Raw genomic sequence first — 15,051 nt, 5'->3', positions numbered from 1 at the left:
CTACACTTAACTACAGTGTTTCATAAGACATCAATGCAGCACTAGCAATTTGGCCTTAACCAGGCATTTTTTAAGCTCCTAACAATGATGCCCAGCATTTTCCATTCCTTTGTATGTCTCTAGATCTCTATCTGCTCTCATTTTGCTTCTTTCTGGACAATTAATTACATTTCTTTTTCAGACTTTACATATCTAAAACAATCTTCATTATGTCTTTATTCTTTACGTATGTTACTGTTTTAGATGGTATTTCAGATTTGCAACAGTGTTTCTGTTCTAGTACTTTAAAGATAAATGTGCCACTGTTATCTAGGTGCACTAGAGTCCAACCAGGGAGCTGTTGTCATGGTAACTGTACTCTATTATCACTACATGTTGGCTTTGCCTGCTTGTAAGATATACTTGTCATCGATTTTAAGTTTGTAGTGGTGTGCGATTTTCATCGTGTTGCCGTTCTTCAGGGTTCTTTGCATGCTGGGAATTGGGCATTCAGCAGCTCCATCAATTTTGGGAAAGGCTGATTCTAAATTTCAATGTCTTTTCTTCTTTCCCCTTGACATCATCACACAGCTCACTCATGCTCTCTTGGTATATCCAGATTTTTCTCTGTGTTTCTTTTTGTCTTTACTGTTTGCCTGTAGACTGAACATTTGTCAGTGTCTGAGCAGCCTCAAACTGGATACAGTGTGTTTTGTCTCAAATGTTGCATTTCCACATGTAAACTTTCAGCTTGGCTTTGGGTTTTCAGTACATCTCTCCCTAACACACTTTTCCTTGCGGCCCTCTTGAATATATGGAATAGAACTGTAACTTTCTCAGTCTTTGCCTGACACATGTGTCCTCTCTGCTAATTTTAATTATCTAGTTTTTCTCTTCACTACTCATGCCTAGTTAGTTTTGACTGAATTCAAATATTGTAAATTTTACTTTGGTTTGGTGTTTGATAAATTTGTATCTTTTACCTTTCTGTGTGTGTGTGTGTGTGTTGTGTGTGTGTGTTGTGTGTTGTGTGTGTGTGTTGTGTGTTGTGTGTGTGTTGTGTGTGTTGTGTGTGTGTGTGTGTGTGTGTGTGTGTTGTGTGCTACAATGGGCATGTGGGGCTCAGAGAACAACTTGCAGGAATGGGTTCTCTCCCTCCACTATGCTGGCTCCGGGAGTCAAACTGAGGTCCTTAAGCTTGGTGGCAAGCACCTCACCACACACTATGCTTGTATTTCTTAAGTTTTCATTGCTGGCGTTGCTTCTGATGAATCTCTCGCATCCTTAGCTCTGTCTCAGGCATTTTGGAGGGACATTGGCTTATCCCAGACTAGGAGGGACTTTGTGCAATTTAGGAAGGGCCCGATGGGCGCGCGCGCACACACACACACACACACACACACACACACACACACACACACACACCCCAAGAGCTTTCCTGGTACCTTTTTAATAAATCTCTGCCCTCCTCTCTGTCCCTCTCCATCTTCACAGTCAGCTGCTCTTCTCTGGGCAAAGGTTAAAAACTTTAGCAAGGCCTTCCACTTATGATCTGGCCATCCCTGTCCATTGAGGCCAAATGGAAATCAGATTTGTCCGGGCCAAAGTAGACTATTTGGAATAAATCCTGAAAGTATCCAGTAGGGGGAGCTGTGGGCGCCAGGCTTCTTACAACATGTCCTCAGTTGGCTTACAAAGCTGCCTCACCTTCCTCAGGCTGACACCCAACCCTCTCCTCCCCACAAAGACAGGGCTGTGTGGCCCCCTCTCATTTTTTTTTTCTTTCCTCATTTTTTTTCCCTGAGTGTCATTAACTGTTACCATGCCAATCCTAAAGGAAGAAAACGTCCAGCATAGCAGCCCAGAGTTGTAAGAACCTGCATTTGCTGTCCCCTAACTTTCCAGCCCCAGGGACACCCAGCCAAGTGGATGGCATGAAACTGAATGTCAGAGACAGACGTGGGCTCTGCTAAGGGAAGAAAGCCACTCGGCCAGCAAAGCTCAACCTGGGATGCAAATGCAGAAGATTTCAAATGCCAGGCCCACGCTGGGTCTACCAATCCCTCACACTGCCAGCTGCTGAGCAACCCAGACTGAGATTTTTTTTCTTCCTCCTACCCTCCATTCATTCATTTACTCACTCATTCATTCATTCATTCCTTGCTTCCTTTCAGTTTCTCTTTGGGAGAGAGAGTTCCATTTGGGAAGTTCTCATTCCAGCACCGCGTTTTCAAAAATGACGGACTGTCCAAGTAGCCATGAGCGGGAAGGCTTCTTGTCTGCTCACCTTGCAAATGCCTCCGTCATCCCCATGTTGAGCCTGTGCCTGTCTGGTTGCTTAATAAGGGTCTGTCGAAGAGGCACACAGGCAACAGACCTCTAGAGCATCTGCTGAGCTTTGAGGACTGGCTTTGCCACTATTGTAGAAAGCCTAGATTCAAAGCGTGCATGCCTTTAACGCCACCGTTCAGAAGGCAGAAGCAGCCTTTTCAAGTCGCAGGCCAGCCTGGTCTACTTAGTGAGTTCTGGGACAGCCAGAGGTACACAGTGAGACCCTGTCTTAAGAAAGAAAAAAAAAGCAAACATGTCAGCCACTTATATTTTGAATAGAAGGGGCCAGAGGAAAAATCTCCTGCACATTGGACAAGGCAAGTCTCCCCTTGCACCACTGTATCTGCACATTACCAGTCATCTCTTAAGGGACCAACATACTGAGAGAGCCACCAGCGTCATTCAGAGAACAGCCTTCCTCTGTGCTTAGAAGTCACCTTATCTTCTATGGTCTGAATAGTTACATCCTGCCCCCATGCAAACCTGCCCAGTTTGTTACTGTAACAAAACACCTGAGGCAGTCTAACTTTATAAAGAAGAGAAGCTTACTTAGCTGACAGCTCTGGAGCTGAGGCATAGTGCTAGCAAGGGGCTCTACTGCACCATGGCAGAAACTCTTGTGGAAAAAAGAGCGCTAGGTGTGGGGAAACTGCGGATTAAGGTCAAAGTCTACCACTGACCAGATTGCCTTTGGGAGCTTGGCATGTCATGGGAACTCCCTTCATTAGCAGGGCTCCTCCCTCTCTGATGGGGAAATTCTGAACTCTCATATACACCTCTACCTGAGGAATGCCACACACGGCCTCAATTAGCTCATAGGATCCATGTCCTTTCTCCTGGTAAAACCTGAGCCTTTTAGTCAGCTAGCACCAGAGATTCCTGGAATTCTTACCCATACTAATGAGGCATTTTGGTGCCCTCAGCCCTCATCCAATGACCTTTGCCTATCCTGGATGTCCCTACCCTCGGTCCTCCCAAACTCTTCAATCACCAGTAAGTAATCTGCCTTCTGATAGTCGTTCCCGGTGTGGTATTACCTTATGTACTTACAGGGCTTCCAAAACCCTTCTTAATCATCTCTGCTCCCACTGCCCTTGGGTACTGTTTTGGTCTAAGATCCACAAGAGCAGGTAGCCCCACAGAAAGGAAGCCGGGGGCTGATGTCAGCCTTTTATAGCAACTCTATTAGAAGAGCAAATCAGGATCTCAATCAGACATAGCTCAAAGTCCCTGCTGAGGACAGGCAGTGAAAACTCATCCAGTTGACATTAAGCCCAAGTCAACGTAGCTCAGTCGTACACACACACACACACACACACACACACACACACACACACATTGTAAACCAAGCAACACATAACAGGAAAGGAAATTCATCCTCGGGTAGGCATACTGACACTTCTGCCACTTGCTACCATTTTAAATCATGTCTTGCTCTCTTGTTCTTTGTTCTTCCCTGCTCTTCCCCTCTTCCCTGTCCCCTCTCTCCCCATCCCCCCTTCCCTCTACGTGCTCATGGCTGGCCTTTCCTCTCCTCTCCTCTCCTCTTCTCTTTTCATTAAACCTCTCCACGTGGAAAAAAATAATAATAAGTTATATCTTGTTGGGACATTATCCCAACTCGAGTCTTTGATAAATGTCACTCCCCATCAGTATGCATGCAATGTTTGGCAGTGTTTGTTGACTGACTGGAAAATCCTCTGGGGAAGATCGGTCATAGCTCTAGTTCAACAGAAGTGCAAAATGCATACTTGTTCACAACCATTTCTGGGTGAGACCTGACTTCCTTTGCTCACCTTAAGTATATCCTGGGGGACTAGAGAGATCGCTCAATGGCTAAGAGCACCAGCTGCTCTTCCAGCGAAATCTAGGCACCCACATGGCAGCTCACAACTGTGGGTTCCAGGGGATCTGACATTCTTTCACAGTTATATTTGTAGGCAAAATACCAATCACATAAAAATAATAAAAATAAAATTATTTAAAAAAATATGTACATCATGGAATGGGTCAAGTCACCATCCCACTGTACCTCATAAGCCTCACCCTTGCTGCTCCCAAGTTCAAATCCCAGTCTCCCTGAAGTCTCCCCTCCACCTCTCAAGTGCTCTAGCAAAATGCTACTCCTTCCAACCTTAGATTTTCAAGACAGGGTCTTGTTATTAACTCATGATGGCCCTGAACTGACTGGGTAGCCCAGGCTGGCTCCAGCGTGTGATCAGACCAATAGGGCCTTCAATTGCCTTTTGTCTCTGGCAACTAACACGCCAAGTGGCTAACTGCATCTTGTAGCATGTCTTGGCTCAGTCTAGAATGAATGGATTAATCTGGTCTGTTTGATTATTCCAGAGTGCCCAGGAGGAGCAAGGGCACCATGCGGTGGCAGGGGCGTTTGTGACGAAGGCATGGAAGGGACTGGAAGCTGCTCCTGCCAAGTAAGTTCAGAGAACTGCTCCACCCTGAAATGCTGCCTCCCCTTTCCCACCTGTTGACCGACCTTAATTACAAGCCCACACGAGGAGTCTCTAAGAGTAACAGTGTTAAAAGATGAATTCTCCATGTGCAACAGAGTCGTCTCTCCCTCTTGTATCCGCCTATAAAACCTGGAGAAAGATCTACAGAATGACCCTCTTTGAAGACATAAAATGGGGTCACATGTAAAGCTTATGAATACATATAAGGGTATAAAGCTGTCACTTCTTGCTGTTGTCAATAATCATCTCAACCACTAGGCTACCTTTGGGCACTGTGCTCCCCACCCTGGGCCAACCAGGGGCATGTGGCCATTGAAGAAATTCTTAATCTAACAAAAGGGACTCATAAATTCCAAACTGTCGAGGAATTAAACACAGGTCCTCCTGACAGGAATTGAGTTCAGCTGCCTTCAGGGCAGAACTGGGAGTGTTGTTTCATCTTGGGTGAAACTGTGGTGGGTCTGTGAGCTCTTGTTTATATCGTTGGGTGGACAGCCCTCCTCTATAGGGCTCTAGACCCTTAGCAAAAGACAATTTAAAAAAAAGACTACCTTGGCGGGTTTTTTTTGTTTTGTTTTGTTTTTGTTTTGTTTTTTTGTGGAACCACTAACGGTGGGAATGGGGGTGTCTCCGACTCTTAGCTTGCTCTTGGGACCCTTCCCTCCTACTGGGCGCCTCCTCCAGCCTTGATATGAAGATTTGTGCTTAATCTTACTGTATCTTGTTATGCCATGTTTGGTTGATCACTGGGAAGGCCTGCTCTTTTCAGAAGGGAAACAGAGGAGCAGTAGGTCTGTGGGGGAGGGGAGGTTAGGAAGTGGGGACTGGAAGGAGTGGAGGAGGGGAAACTGTGGTCAAGATATAAAGAGATAGATGGATGGATGGATGGATAGACAGACAGACAGTTGGATAGATAGATGGATGGATAGATGATAGATAGATAGATAGATAGATAGATAGATAGATAGATAGATAGATAGATAGTTGGATAGATGGATAGATGGATGCATGGATAGATAGATAGATAGATAGATAGATAGATAGATAGATAGATAGATAGATAGATAGATAGATAGATATTTACATCCATTCTTTTTTTTTATCATGTCAAGCCAGGAGAGGAAGAGTGGAAGAGAGAGAGAGAGAGAGAGAGAGAGAGAGAGAGAGAGAGAGAGAGTGGATACATCCATTCTTTAAAAATGTAACTAAATCAAATAAAAATACAAAATTCATGTGTCCATTATGATGTACATGAAGACTTCAGGGGGCCTCAAGAAAAAAAGTCCCAGGGGAAAGACACACTTGAGAAGCAAACACTGGTCCTGTGGCCAGTGAGTTGCCGGGAGGCTTTCCAGATAGCATAGGAGTCACCTGGGAGGACCTTGGGTCTGACGTCATCCACCTGTGTTTTGCAGGCAGCCTTCAGTGGAACAGCCTGTGAAGCCTGTGCTACTGACAACGTTTTTGGGCCCAACTGTTCAGCAGGTGAGTCTGATTTTTGTTCACTTAAAGCATTGAGAGGGCTTTAAATCCCCAGAGATGGTTACTTTGATACTTAATGGTGGTTTTAGATTTCCAGCCTTCAAAATGTGTATAGATTAGTGTTGTTTTAAGACACAAAGTGTCTCAGTTTTCCATTGTTGTAACAAAGAACATGAAACTGGAGCTTTAGTGAGGAGACAAGGTCCATGCGACTCAGTTTGGGGGCCAGAAAGTGTCTACGCACCACATTTTCTTTATCCATCCATGTGTTGGACAGCTCGGTTGGTTCCATTTCCTTGCTATAGAGAGTAGAGCTGCAGTAGACACAGAGTGCAAGTGTCTCTGTGGTAGAACATGGAGTCCTTTGGGACTATGCCCAGGAGTGGTATGACTGGGATATAGGGTACATCTAGCAGATGTTTTCGGTTTTCAAGAAAATCCATAAACACATATAGACATTCAGCCCCATAGGTTCCTTGGCATGTTTCGTAATACATTTCACCTGCAGCAGAGGGAAGACTTCCTCATTCTGATCCCCAGAATTTTGTTTGTTTATTTGTTTTTACTTATTCACCTTATATCCCGTTCACTGCCCCTCTCCTGGTCCCCCCTCCCACAATCCTTCCCCCATGCGCCCCTCCCCTTATCCTCTGAGTGGGTGGGGACCCCCTTTGGGGTCTTCCCACCCTGGCACATCCTCTCCCAGTAAAGCCAGACAAGGCAGCCCAGCTGGAAAGAACACATCCCACAGGCAGGCAACAACTTTTGGGATAGCCCCAGCTCCAATTGTCCAGGACCCACATGAAGACCAAGCTGCCCATCTGCTACATATATGCAGGGAGACCTAGGTCCAGCTCATGTATGTTCTTTGGTTGGTAGTTCAGTCTCTAATAGCCCCATGGGTCCAGGTTAGTTGACTTTGTTGTTCTTCCTGTGGAGTTCCTATTCCCCTAGGGGCCTGCAATCCTTCCTTCTAGTCTTCCAAAAGAGTCCCCAAGCTCCATCCACTGTTTGGTTGTGGGTGTCTACATCTGTCTGAGTCAGCTGCTGGATGAAGCTTCTCGGAGGACAGTCATGCTAGCCTCCTGTCTGCAAGCATAACTGAGTGTCATTAATGGTGTCAGGGATTGGTGCTTAATTAATGGTGATGGGATGGGTCTCAAGTCTGGCCAGTTATCAGTTGGCCATTCCTTCAGGCTCTGCTCCCTCCCCTAGCCCTGCATTTCTTGTAGACAGGAGAAATTGTGGGTGGACAGTTTTATGGGTGTGTCCTATTGCTCCACTGGGGCTCCTGCCTGGCTATAGGAGATGGCCTTTTCAGGTTCCATATCCCCAATGTTGTGAGTCACAAATAAGGTGACTCTTGATTCTTAAGCACCTCCCCTATCCCAGGTCTCTGTCACATCCTGGAGATCCCACCCCCATCTCCCCACCCCTTTTAGTTGCAGATTTCAATTCATTATCATGGCCGAGTAGCCATCTCTCTGGTCCTCCCCCACACCTGATCCTGAACCCCCATTCCCCTCCTGCCCCCCCCAGCTCCCCCTCTCCATCTGCCTCTTGTGACTATTTTATTCCCCCTTCTAAGTGAGATTCAAGCATCCTCACTTGGGCCTTCCTTCTTGTTTAGTTTCTTTGGGTCTGTAGGGTGTAGCATGGGCATCCTGTAGTTTACAGCTAGGACCCACTTATCAGAGAGTGCATACCACGCATGTCCTTTTGGGGACTGGGTTTCCTCATTCAGGGTGATATTCTCGAGTTCCATCCATGGGATTGTTGAAGGCAAGAGTTCATTCTATTTTCTCTCTAGCAGCCTGGATAGTGTTAACTGCCTGGGAAACACAGCTGGTGTTAGCCAGATGAACAAATGAATGTGAGAATGAATGCATGACCCCAGTAACACTCTCCTGACCCAGAAGCACAGTTTCGTGAGGTAAAAGATAAAAGGGTTAGAGCCAAGGCTTAGACCCGGGCAGAGCTCTTGCTCCTGGGTCGCTAACTGCAACAACTAGTTAAATGTGTAAAACATGTTCTCTGTGTGTTTCTTACCTACGGAAGCAAGAAATATGGCCATCTCTAGGGAGTGCCTCATGAGACAGAGCCTGATGGTGTCAGGCTGCCATTACCATTCTCGGTATGAGTTTCTCCTGATCCTAAGTGTTCCTTCACACCTGGTCCACAAAGACCATTCCACAGGAGTCCCAGCAGAAGCGAACTGAAACCATGTCTTGGTATTCCGCGTGTTTTTAACGTTTACACTGCTTTAAAGGATAGCAACTAAAATAGAACTCACTGATTAGAAATGGCATGTTCGTATTGCCTTCTACGAGGCTCCCTTCCCTACCTCAATCAACCAGGAATTAAACCATATAAAGTAGATAAAACTGAAGTGGGGAAGGGGGAAGCAAGCGCCCAGCAGCCCAGGAAAGCTGAGTGGTTGTGTGGGAATGAACAGTTAGGATGAAGATAAGCCATGTAACCTCCATAGTACTGAGCTCTGGCGGCTGATAAGCACAAGCATGGCGGAAACCGCAAACATTTCCAAGTGAAAGAGGATATGCGTCATGTCTGTGCCACAGAGAACACAAAGGCAAAACAGATGAGGATGGTTTGGACCCCAAGTGCTTTGAGTAAGTGGAATTTTACGCACTGATCATTTAAGTGAATAAAACTTATTATTTATTCTTGTTACTTTTTTTTTTAAGATTTGGTGTGTGCATTTATGTGTATGCATGCCACAGGACATACGTGGAGGTCAAAGGACAAACTGCTGAGGTCAGCTCTCTCCTCCTGGGGATTGAAAGGTCCTCAAGCTTGGCCTCAAGCACCTGAACCTGCTGAGCCATCTTGCTGACCCCAAACCCTCAGAGAATTAAGCCCAAAGAGAGACCCACGGAAAAAAGTTCTTCAAGTTCTAGACTTCAATAGAACTTCCTGTGATTTTTTTTCCCTTATGTGTACTGTCCAACCTAGTATCCACGGGCTCCTGAAATGGAGCTAAAACATCTGAGGAACTGAGTTTTAAAATTTGGCTTACTGCTGCATTTAAGTAGAAATAGCCAAATGAGGCCAGCGAGTCTCACATTGGACAAAACACCTTCATACATCATGGATACGGGAGTGGCCAGTCAATTCAGACTGGCCTGAGTCTCGAACCAACTTCAAACGCTATGTGACTTAGGGTAGCCTTCCTTATTATTAAACAGGACTGTTATCTACTTCCTGGAGGTAACAACCCAGCCAGGCTCTTAGTGCATCCGGGGAAGCACACATTGCGTGGGTAAAGGAATAAGCAAATCATGACCGCTGGTCATTCCCCAGGTGCAAGACCGGGGACTTATAGACCCTTCCAGCCTGGTGCCCACTGGGTACTGGCTTTGCCTCACCCACCACAGTGCTGGCCCAGCAGGTGCTCCTGTCTGAAAGAGGCACAGCTATCTTGGGTGTCATCTGCCTTTTAAAGATTTATTTATTTACTTTATTTATATGAATACACTGTAGCTGTCCTCAGACACACCAGAAGAGGGCATCAGAACCCATTACGGATGGTTGTGAGCCACCATGTGGTTGCTGGGATTTGAACTCAGGACCTCTGGAAGAGCAGTCAGTGCTCTTAATCTCTGAGCCATCTCTGCAGCTGCAGATCATCTGTTTTGTTTGTTTTTTCCGGAGCTGAGGACCGAACCCAGGGCCTTGCGCTTGCTAGGCAAGTGCCCTACCACTGAGCTAAATCCCCAACCCCAGATCATCTGTTTTTAATGCTGATTTCCCTACTGCCAGGCTGCTCCCTCACCAGACTATTTATTGGTTGGAGGCCATGTCAGTCAATCAGCCAGTGGCCTTGATCAGAGCCCAATGCAAAACCCACTTTCGCTATACTCCCCCTAAATCAACCCACATCGGTGTATTGTTGGTGACACCCTACTGTGCCTGGCAGGGTACAAAAGTTTCCCACCCATGATCTCAAATGCCTCTTCGAGCTATTGTCAGTAGGGTACACTAGGCTGCGTGACTATTAAAGAAGCAGAGGATTTAACCGAGGTGTCTGTTCCCTGGTGAGCATGCACTGTGCATTAGACACAAAACAGATGATGGGCTTCTCTGAGTGATCGATGAGGTCCCTGTCCCCAAGGAGCTGGAAATAGGAAAAGTGATCATGATGTACTGTGCATGGCCTTTACAGGATTCTATAAGGACACAGGAAAGACAGAAGCTCTGAGCATGTCACGGGGGAACAAGTACCATCTATAAGTAGATAAATACTGAAAAAGGGAAAGCGGAAAAGTGCCCAGCAGCCCAGAAAAGCTGAGTGGTTGCCTGGGGATAGCTTGGCCTCTTGTTTCTCCTTCCCAAGGACACATTCTTGGGAGCGGCTGTCAGTTCTGCAATGCAGTGTCACCGGAAGGCTTCAGAGGCTGCCCATGCCTCCCTGTTAACCCAGTACAGAATGATAGGACCCAGCAGGGGGCAGATGCCAGAGCTATTGGGAGAGCAACCTTAACAAGTACAGTGCTAGCTAGCATGTGGGACCATCCAGTCCTCCCACTAGACCCAACCCCCACCCCCCCCACCATCTTCCACTGGCTATGTGGAAATACAGAACACTAGTCATCACCATGTCCCAAGGATCTGGCTTCTCTGCTACTCTGTGACCTCCTTAAAAGGAGATATTACAAGTCACCCTGTGTTTGCATGCCTCATGCCTGCTGCTAAGCAAAAACTGGGTGAATATTGTTTAACTGAATTGACTGGAATCCTTTCTATTAAATTCTATATAAAAATCCTTTCTGTGGAGATCCTGCCTCACTCCAGTCAGTTCTATACTCAACTTGAGTTTTCTCTAGAGCCTGACTCTTCCAAACACTGCAGCCATCAGTTGGCGTTGAAGTGCTTTGCTAAAACAGGAAGAAAAAAAAAAGACAACCAGGACTTAAAGATGGCCATGACATATCCAAATACATCAGCTCTTTGAGCAAGCACTTGCTAGTTAGCTCCCCATTTTGCCACTGATAAAGTGAGATTAATAATATCACATTAAACCTAAAAATGCCTGAGAGAACAAGTGACCAGTAAAGGCAAGCTGGTCCTGCCTTGGGTAAGGAGAGAAAGGGACAAGTTTCAGAGGCAAATTTAACAAGAAAAGAAATGACTCAATCAAGATAAATCAGTGTATTGGCTTTTTAGGGTCGATGTAAGGAGGCAGCTCAAGTTGGGTAACTTGTTCTGAAAGCTGAAAGTTCAGAGTCAAGGCGTCGGCTGAGTTTATTCCTTTTAGCATTTCTCTCCATCCCCACTGGAGCCCAAAGGGGCAAAGATTCTTCTTTGGGACTCCTGGGATGGCACCATAGATGTGAGCTGTCCTGGAAGGATGAGGAGGATCTCATCTGCCACACCAAAGAGATGTAGAGAAGCCAACGCACAGTATGCACAGGGACAGGACACACAGTGTGCACGAGGGCAGGACACACAGGGTACATGAGGACGCACAGGGTGCACGTGTGAAGGATAAGAGGTGAGTGAGTTCAGGATGAACCTACTTTGTCCCTTTGGAGTGGTCTTTCATGAAGCATATGCCCACCCCATCTCTTCCTGACCAGCTCCAATTGGTGTGTTGGGTGGTAGATTTATCACACTATGCTGTGATTGGCTGTTTCCTTCCGCCCTTTTCCATGAGCTCTTTGAGGTTGAAAACCTGACTGCTACAGTATTCTCAGCATGGCAGTGTATTGGTTACATTACAAAGACAGAAGGGAACAAATGGGAGTCATCCTATACACTTAGAAATCAAATGTGTAAAATACAAGAGCGGATGGGCTGGTAACAAACTGGAGACAGTGTAGCAGAACACTACAGGGACAGTCTAGAGGAAGCCTGGAAAGGACCTGAATAGGGATAGGGTCAGTAAGACAATGAACAGGATGTCCAGGAAGGAGATGCTCACAAAGAACAGTAGGCATTTGGTGCAATTTTAAGTGTTGAGAAAACATTAAACTTAGTAACTCATGAGTTTCTAATATTTTCTGGTTAGGCAAGTACCTCTTAATAATAGGGATTCATCTGAGCTTATATTAAATGTACCCACATGCATCAAAATGTACAGTAAGCAGAACAATGACCCCCACCCCCATCCTCCAAAAAGCCATGTCCTAATCCTGGAACCTGTGAGCGTGTTATTACATGACAGAGAGGAATAAGGCTGTGGGCAGGATCAGGGCTGCTAACCAGTTGGTTTGACAGAAGGAGATGGCTCTGATTACCCAGGTGGGTCCAGACTGGAGGGGGGGCGGGCGGTAACTAGAGGCAGCAGTGTGAGAAGAACTTGGTACTTCACCTTAAAGTGGAGAAAAGGGTCATGAATCCAAAACATCCTTACCACGGACTTTGATTTTAATCGAATGGGACGTTTTGTCCTCCAGAACCGTCGAATGCATTTTGGACCGTGCCTGGCTCCTCTTCAGGACAGTTTGTTACAGCAGCAACAGAAACCTCATACACAGGGCTCTGTGGGAGTCTTGGCTTCAGTGCACTGCTGGCTGGCTTGAGAGTGAACCGTGCAACAGACGAGCCACCAGCTGGGCGAGGAAGCACTGACCATTTGCACGAAAGGCCCTTCATTTGTCATCCATGACCTGTCACTGGGCTGAGAAGCCGTCTGTTTTGAGCGGAAAATAGGGCCTAGCCTTTCTGACCCCCGTTGTGTTACATTTCTAATCCTTGCACTGTCCTCAACACACAAGAAGATTCGCTTACAGAGATATCAGCCAGCAATAGGGACAGTGTCAGGGTGAAGGTGAGGGGTGGGGAAGCTCTCTTCTTTATACCAAGAAAGCAAGTTAATTCTGCCGTCAGACTACCCTAAGGTGTAGCCAACAGCTCAGCAGAAAAGAGAATGCCAGTGCCCATGTAATTCCAAGCAAGCTCCAGATCCGGTTCCTTACTGAACACTCAATTAACCTAGGAATCTACCTTACACACTGAAAATCCCCACTCAGATAAAAGAAAAATGAAGCCAGGATTTAAACTAGGTTCACTGGGGGTTTCCTCCAGCTCATCGTGCAGAGGAAGAGTCTCAGAAGGGCTGTCTGAGACTGTTACCCTTCCAGGATCTGTAGGAGTATCTATCGGGTGATAACCGACCCTCGTTTTCTGCCCACAGTCTGCAGCTGTGTCCACGGTGTGTGCAACAGCGGGCTCAACGGTGACGGAACCTGTGAGTGCTTGTCTGCATACAGGGGTCCCAAGTGCGACAAGCGTAAGTGACTGTTTCTTCACTGCTACACCAGAGCAAAGAGATGTGTTTCTCTTTTCCGTGTGTTACTGGGGGCTCCACTGGGGGTGATGGACTGTCAAATGTTTTGTAAGAGGGAGCTGAAAACCAAGCCAACATTGTAAGAGCTAAAGAGAAGAGAAAAGGGAGGGTGCTAGAGCTGTGTTGTAGGGAGGCGGACAGGGAGATGACATGGAGGACGTGTGGGAGCAAGAGAGGGGCCACAGCAGTCAGTCAGTCCATAAAGGAGACAAAGTATCGTCTCAGTTGTAAGAACTCATTAACAAACACAGACCACAGAAACAGAGTCTCCAAAACCACGTGACTTACCCAAGGGCACAGTGATGAGAAATAGAAGTGGGAGCCAAAGCACTGGGACCCATGGGAAATTATCCAGTCTATGATACTAGGTCTGGTCAGAAGATGAAGGAAAAGCAGGCCTGGGTGAAATGAGGGTTGCTGAAGGTAAAGACGAGAACAATGGTGCACTCCGGGTGCACTGTGGGGGCAGACCTCCCACTTAGCCCTGTGGACCACCTCAACAGAGAAGCCCCACTGAGCTCTCTGCCCTGCAGCCCAGAGCCATTCCTGCTTGCTACACTGTACTGGCGGCGACCTCTAAAGCAAACCTTAATTCTTTCTGGAAAAGGGAAACACCCTTTTGTCCTTCCCTGGTACAGACTTAGTCCAGTCCTAGCTTGGTCAATGGCAAAGTAGTTTCCACCGGGTGAATTAGAAGCTGAGATGTTTTTAAAAAATAATCAAAGTGGTCATATTTAGCCTATGACGCTAGGCTCACCCAACCCATCCTCTGGATTAGAGTCTCCGATGGAATAAAAAAAATAGAAATTAAAACAGTTTGGAATTCCACACAGGACAGACTGTTTTGTTTTGTTTTGTTTTGTTTTGTTTTTTTTTTTTTGGTTCTTTTTTTCGGAGCTGGGGACCGAACCCAGGGCCTTGCGCTTCCTAGGTAAGCGCTCTACCACTGAGCTAAATCCCCAGCCCCAGGACAGACTGTGTGTGTATATGTACTGTGGACATGGCAAGTACCTAGACCAGCCTCTGTCTTCTCCACAGAGGACACAGCCCTGTGAACTACCAGCCCACACTAACAGCCGGTGGGTGGGCTGTCCTCCTTGTGGCCTCAGCTAGCCCAGGTCCACCCCACACCACCCATCACTACCCAATACACCTAGGAGCAGACCTTCTCAGTAAGGGAGGGACCCAGTCCATAGAGCCTCCCACAAAAGGGCTGACAATTTTGCTTCCAAGTGAAACGTAGTCAAAGCAAAAGATAAACAAAGACTGGGTAAAGTTGCAATTCTCATGGCAGATGCGCTTTTGTTAATGTCCAGACTATTTTTAAAAATAGACCTAGGAGCAGCTAATGCCCAGAATGGGAAGTAAAAAGTAGCAACAACCACAGGGCAGGAAGGCACAAGTAACTGCGCTAACACACTCAAAGCCAGGCGGAAGTCAGGTGGCAGCTCCAGAGGGTGCTTTTGTTTGGTTTTG

At 46.6% G+C, this 15,051-nt stretch overlaps 1 protein-coding gene across 5 annotated transcripts in view; it reads left to right on the top strand.

The window, feature by feature from the left end:
* Stab2 (stabilin 2) overlaps positions 1-15,051 on the top strand; it is a 182,370-nt gene that overhangs the window by 25,969 nt on the left and 141,350 nt on the right. For all 5 annotated transcript variants that reach the window (XM_087555923.1, XM_087555924.1, XM_087555922.1 and 2 more), the window contains 3 exon segments: positions 4,660-4,745; positions 6,200-6,269; positions 13,423-13,518. In XM_087555923.1, the coding sequence (XP_087412049.1) occupies positions 4,660-4,745; positions 6,200-6,269; positions 13,423-13,518 (252 nt within the window).

This window comes from Rattus norvegicus, chromosome 7, assembly GCF_021556685.1.
Source record: "Rattus norvegicus strain SHRSP/BbbUtx chromosome 7, alternate assembly SHRSP_T2T, whole genome shotgun sequence".
NCBI lineage: Eukaryota > Metazoa > Chordata > Mammalia > Rodentia > Muridae > Rattus > Rattus norvegicus.
This window is presented reverse-complemented; position numbering and strand designations above follow the sequence as displayed.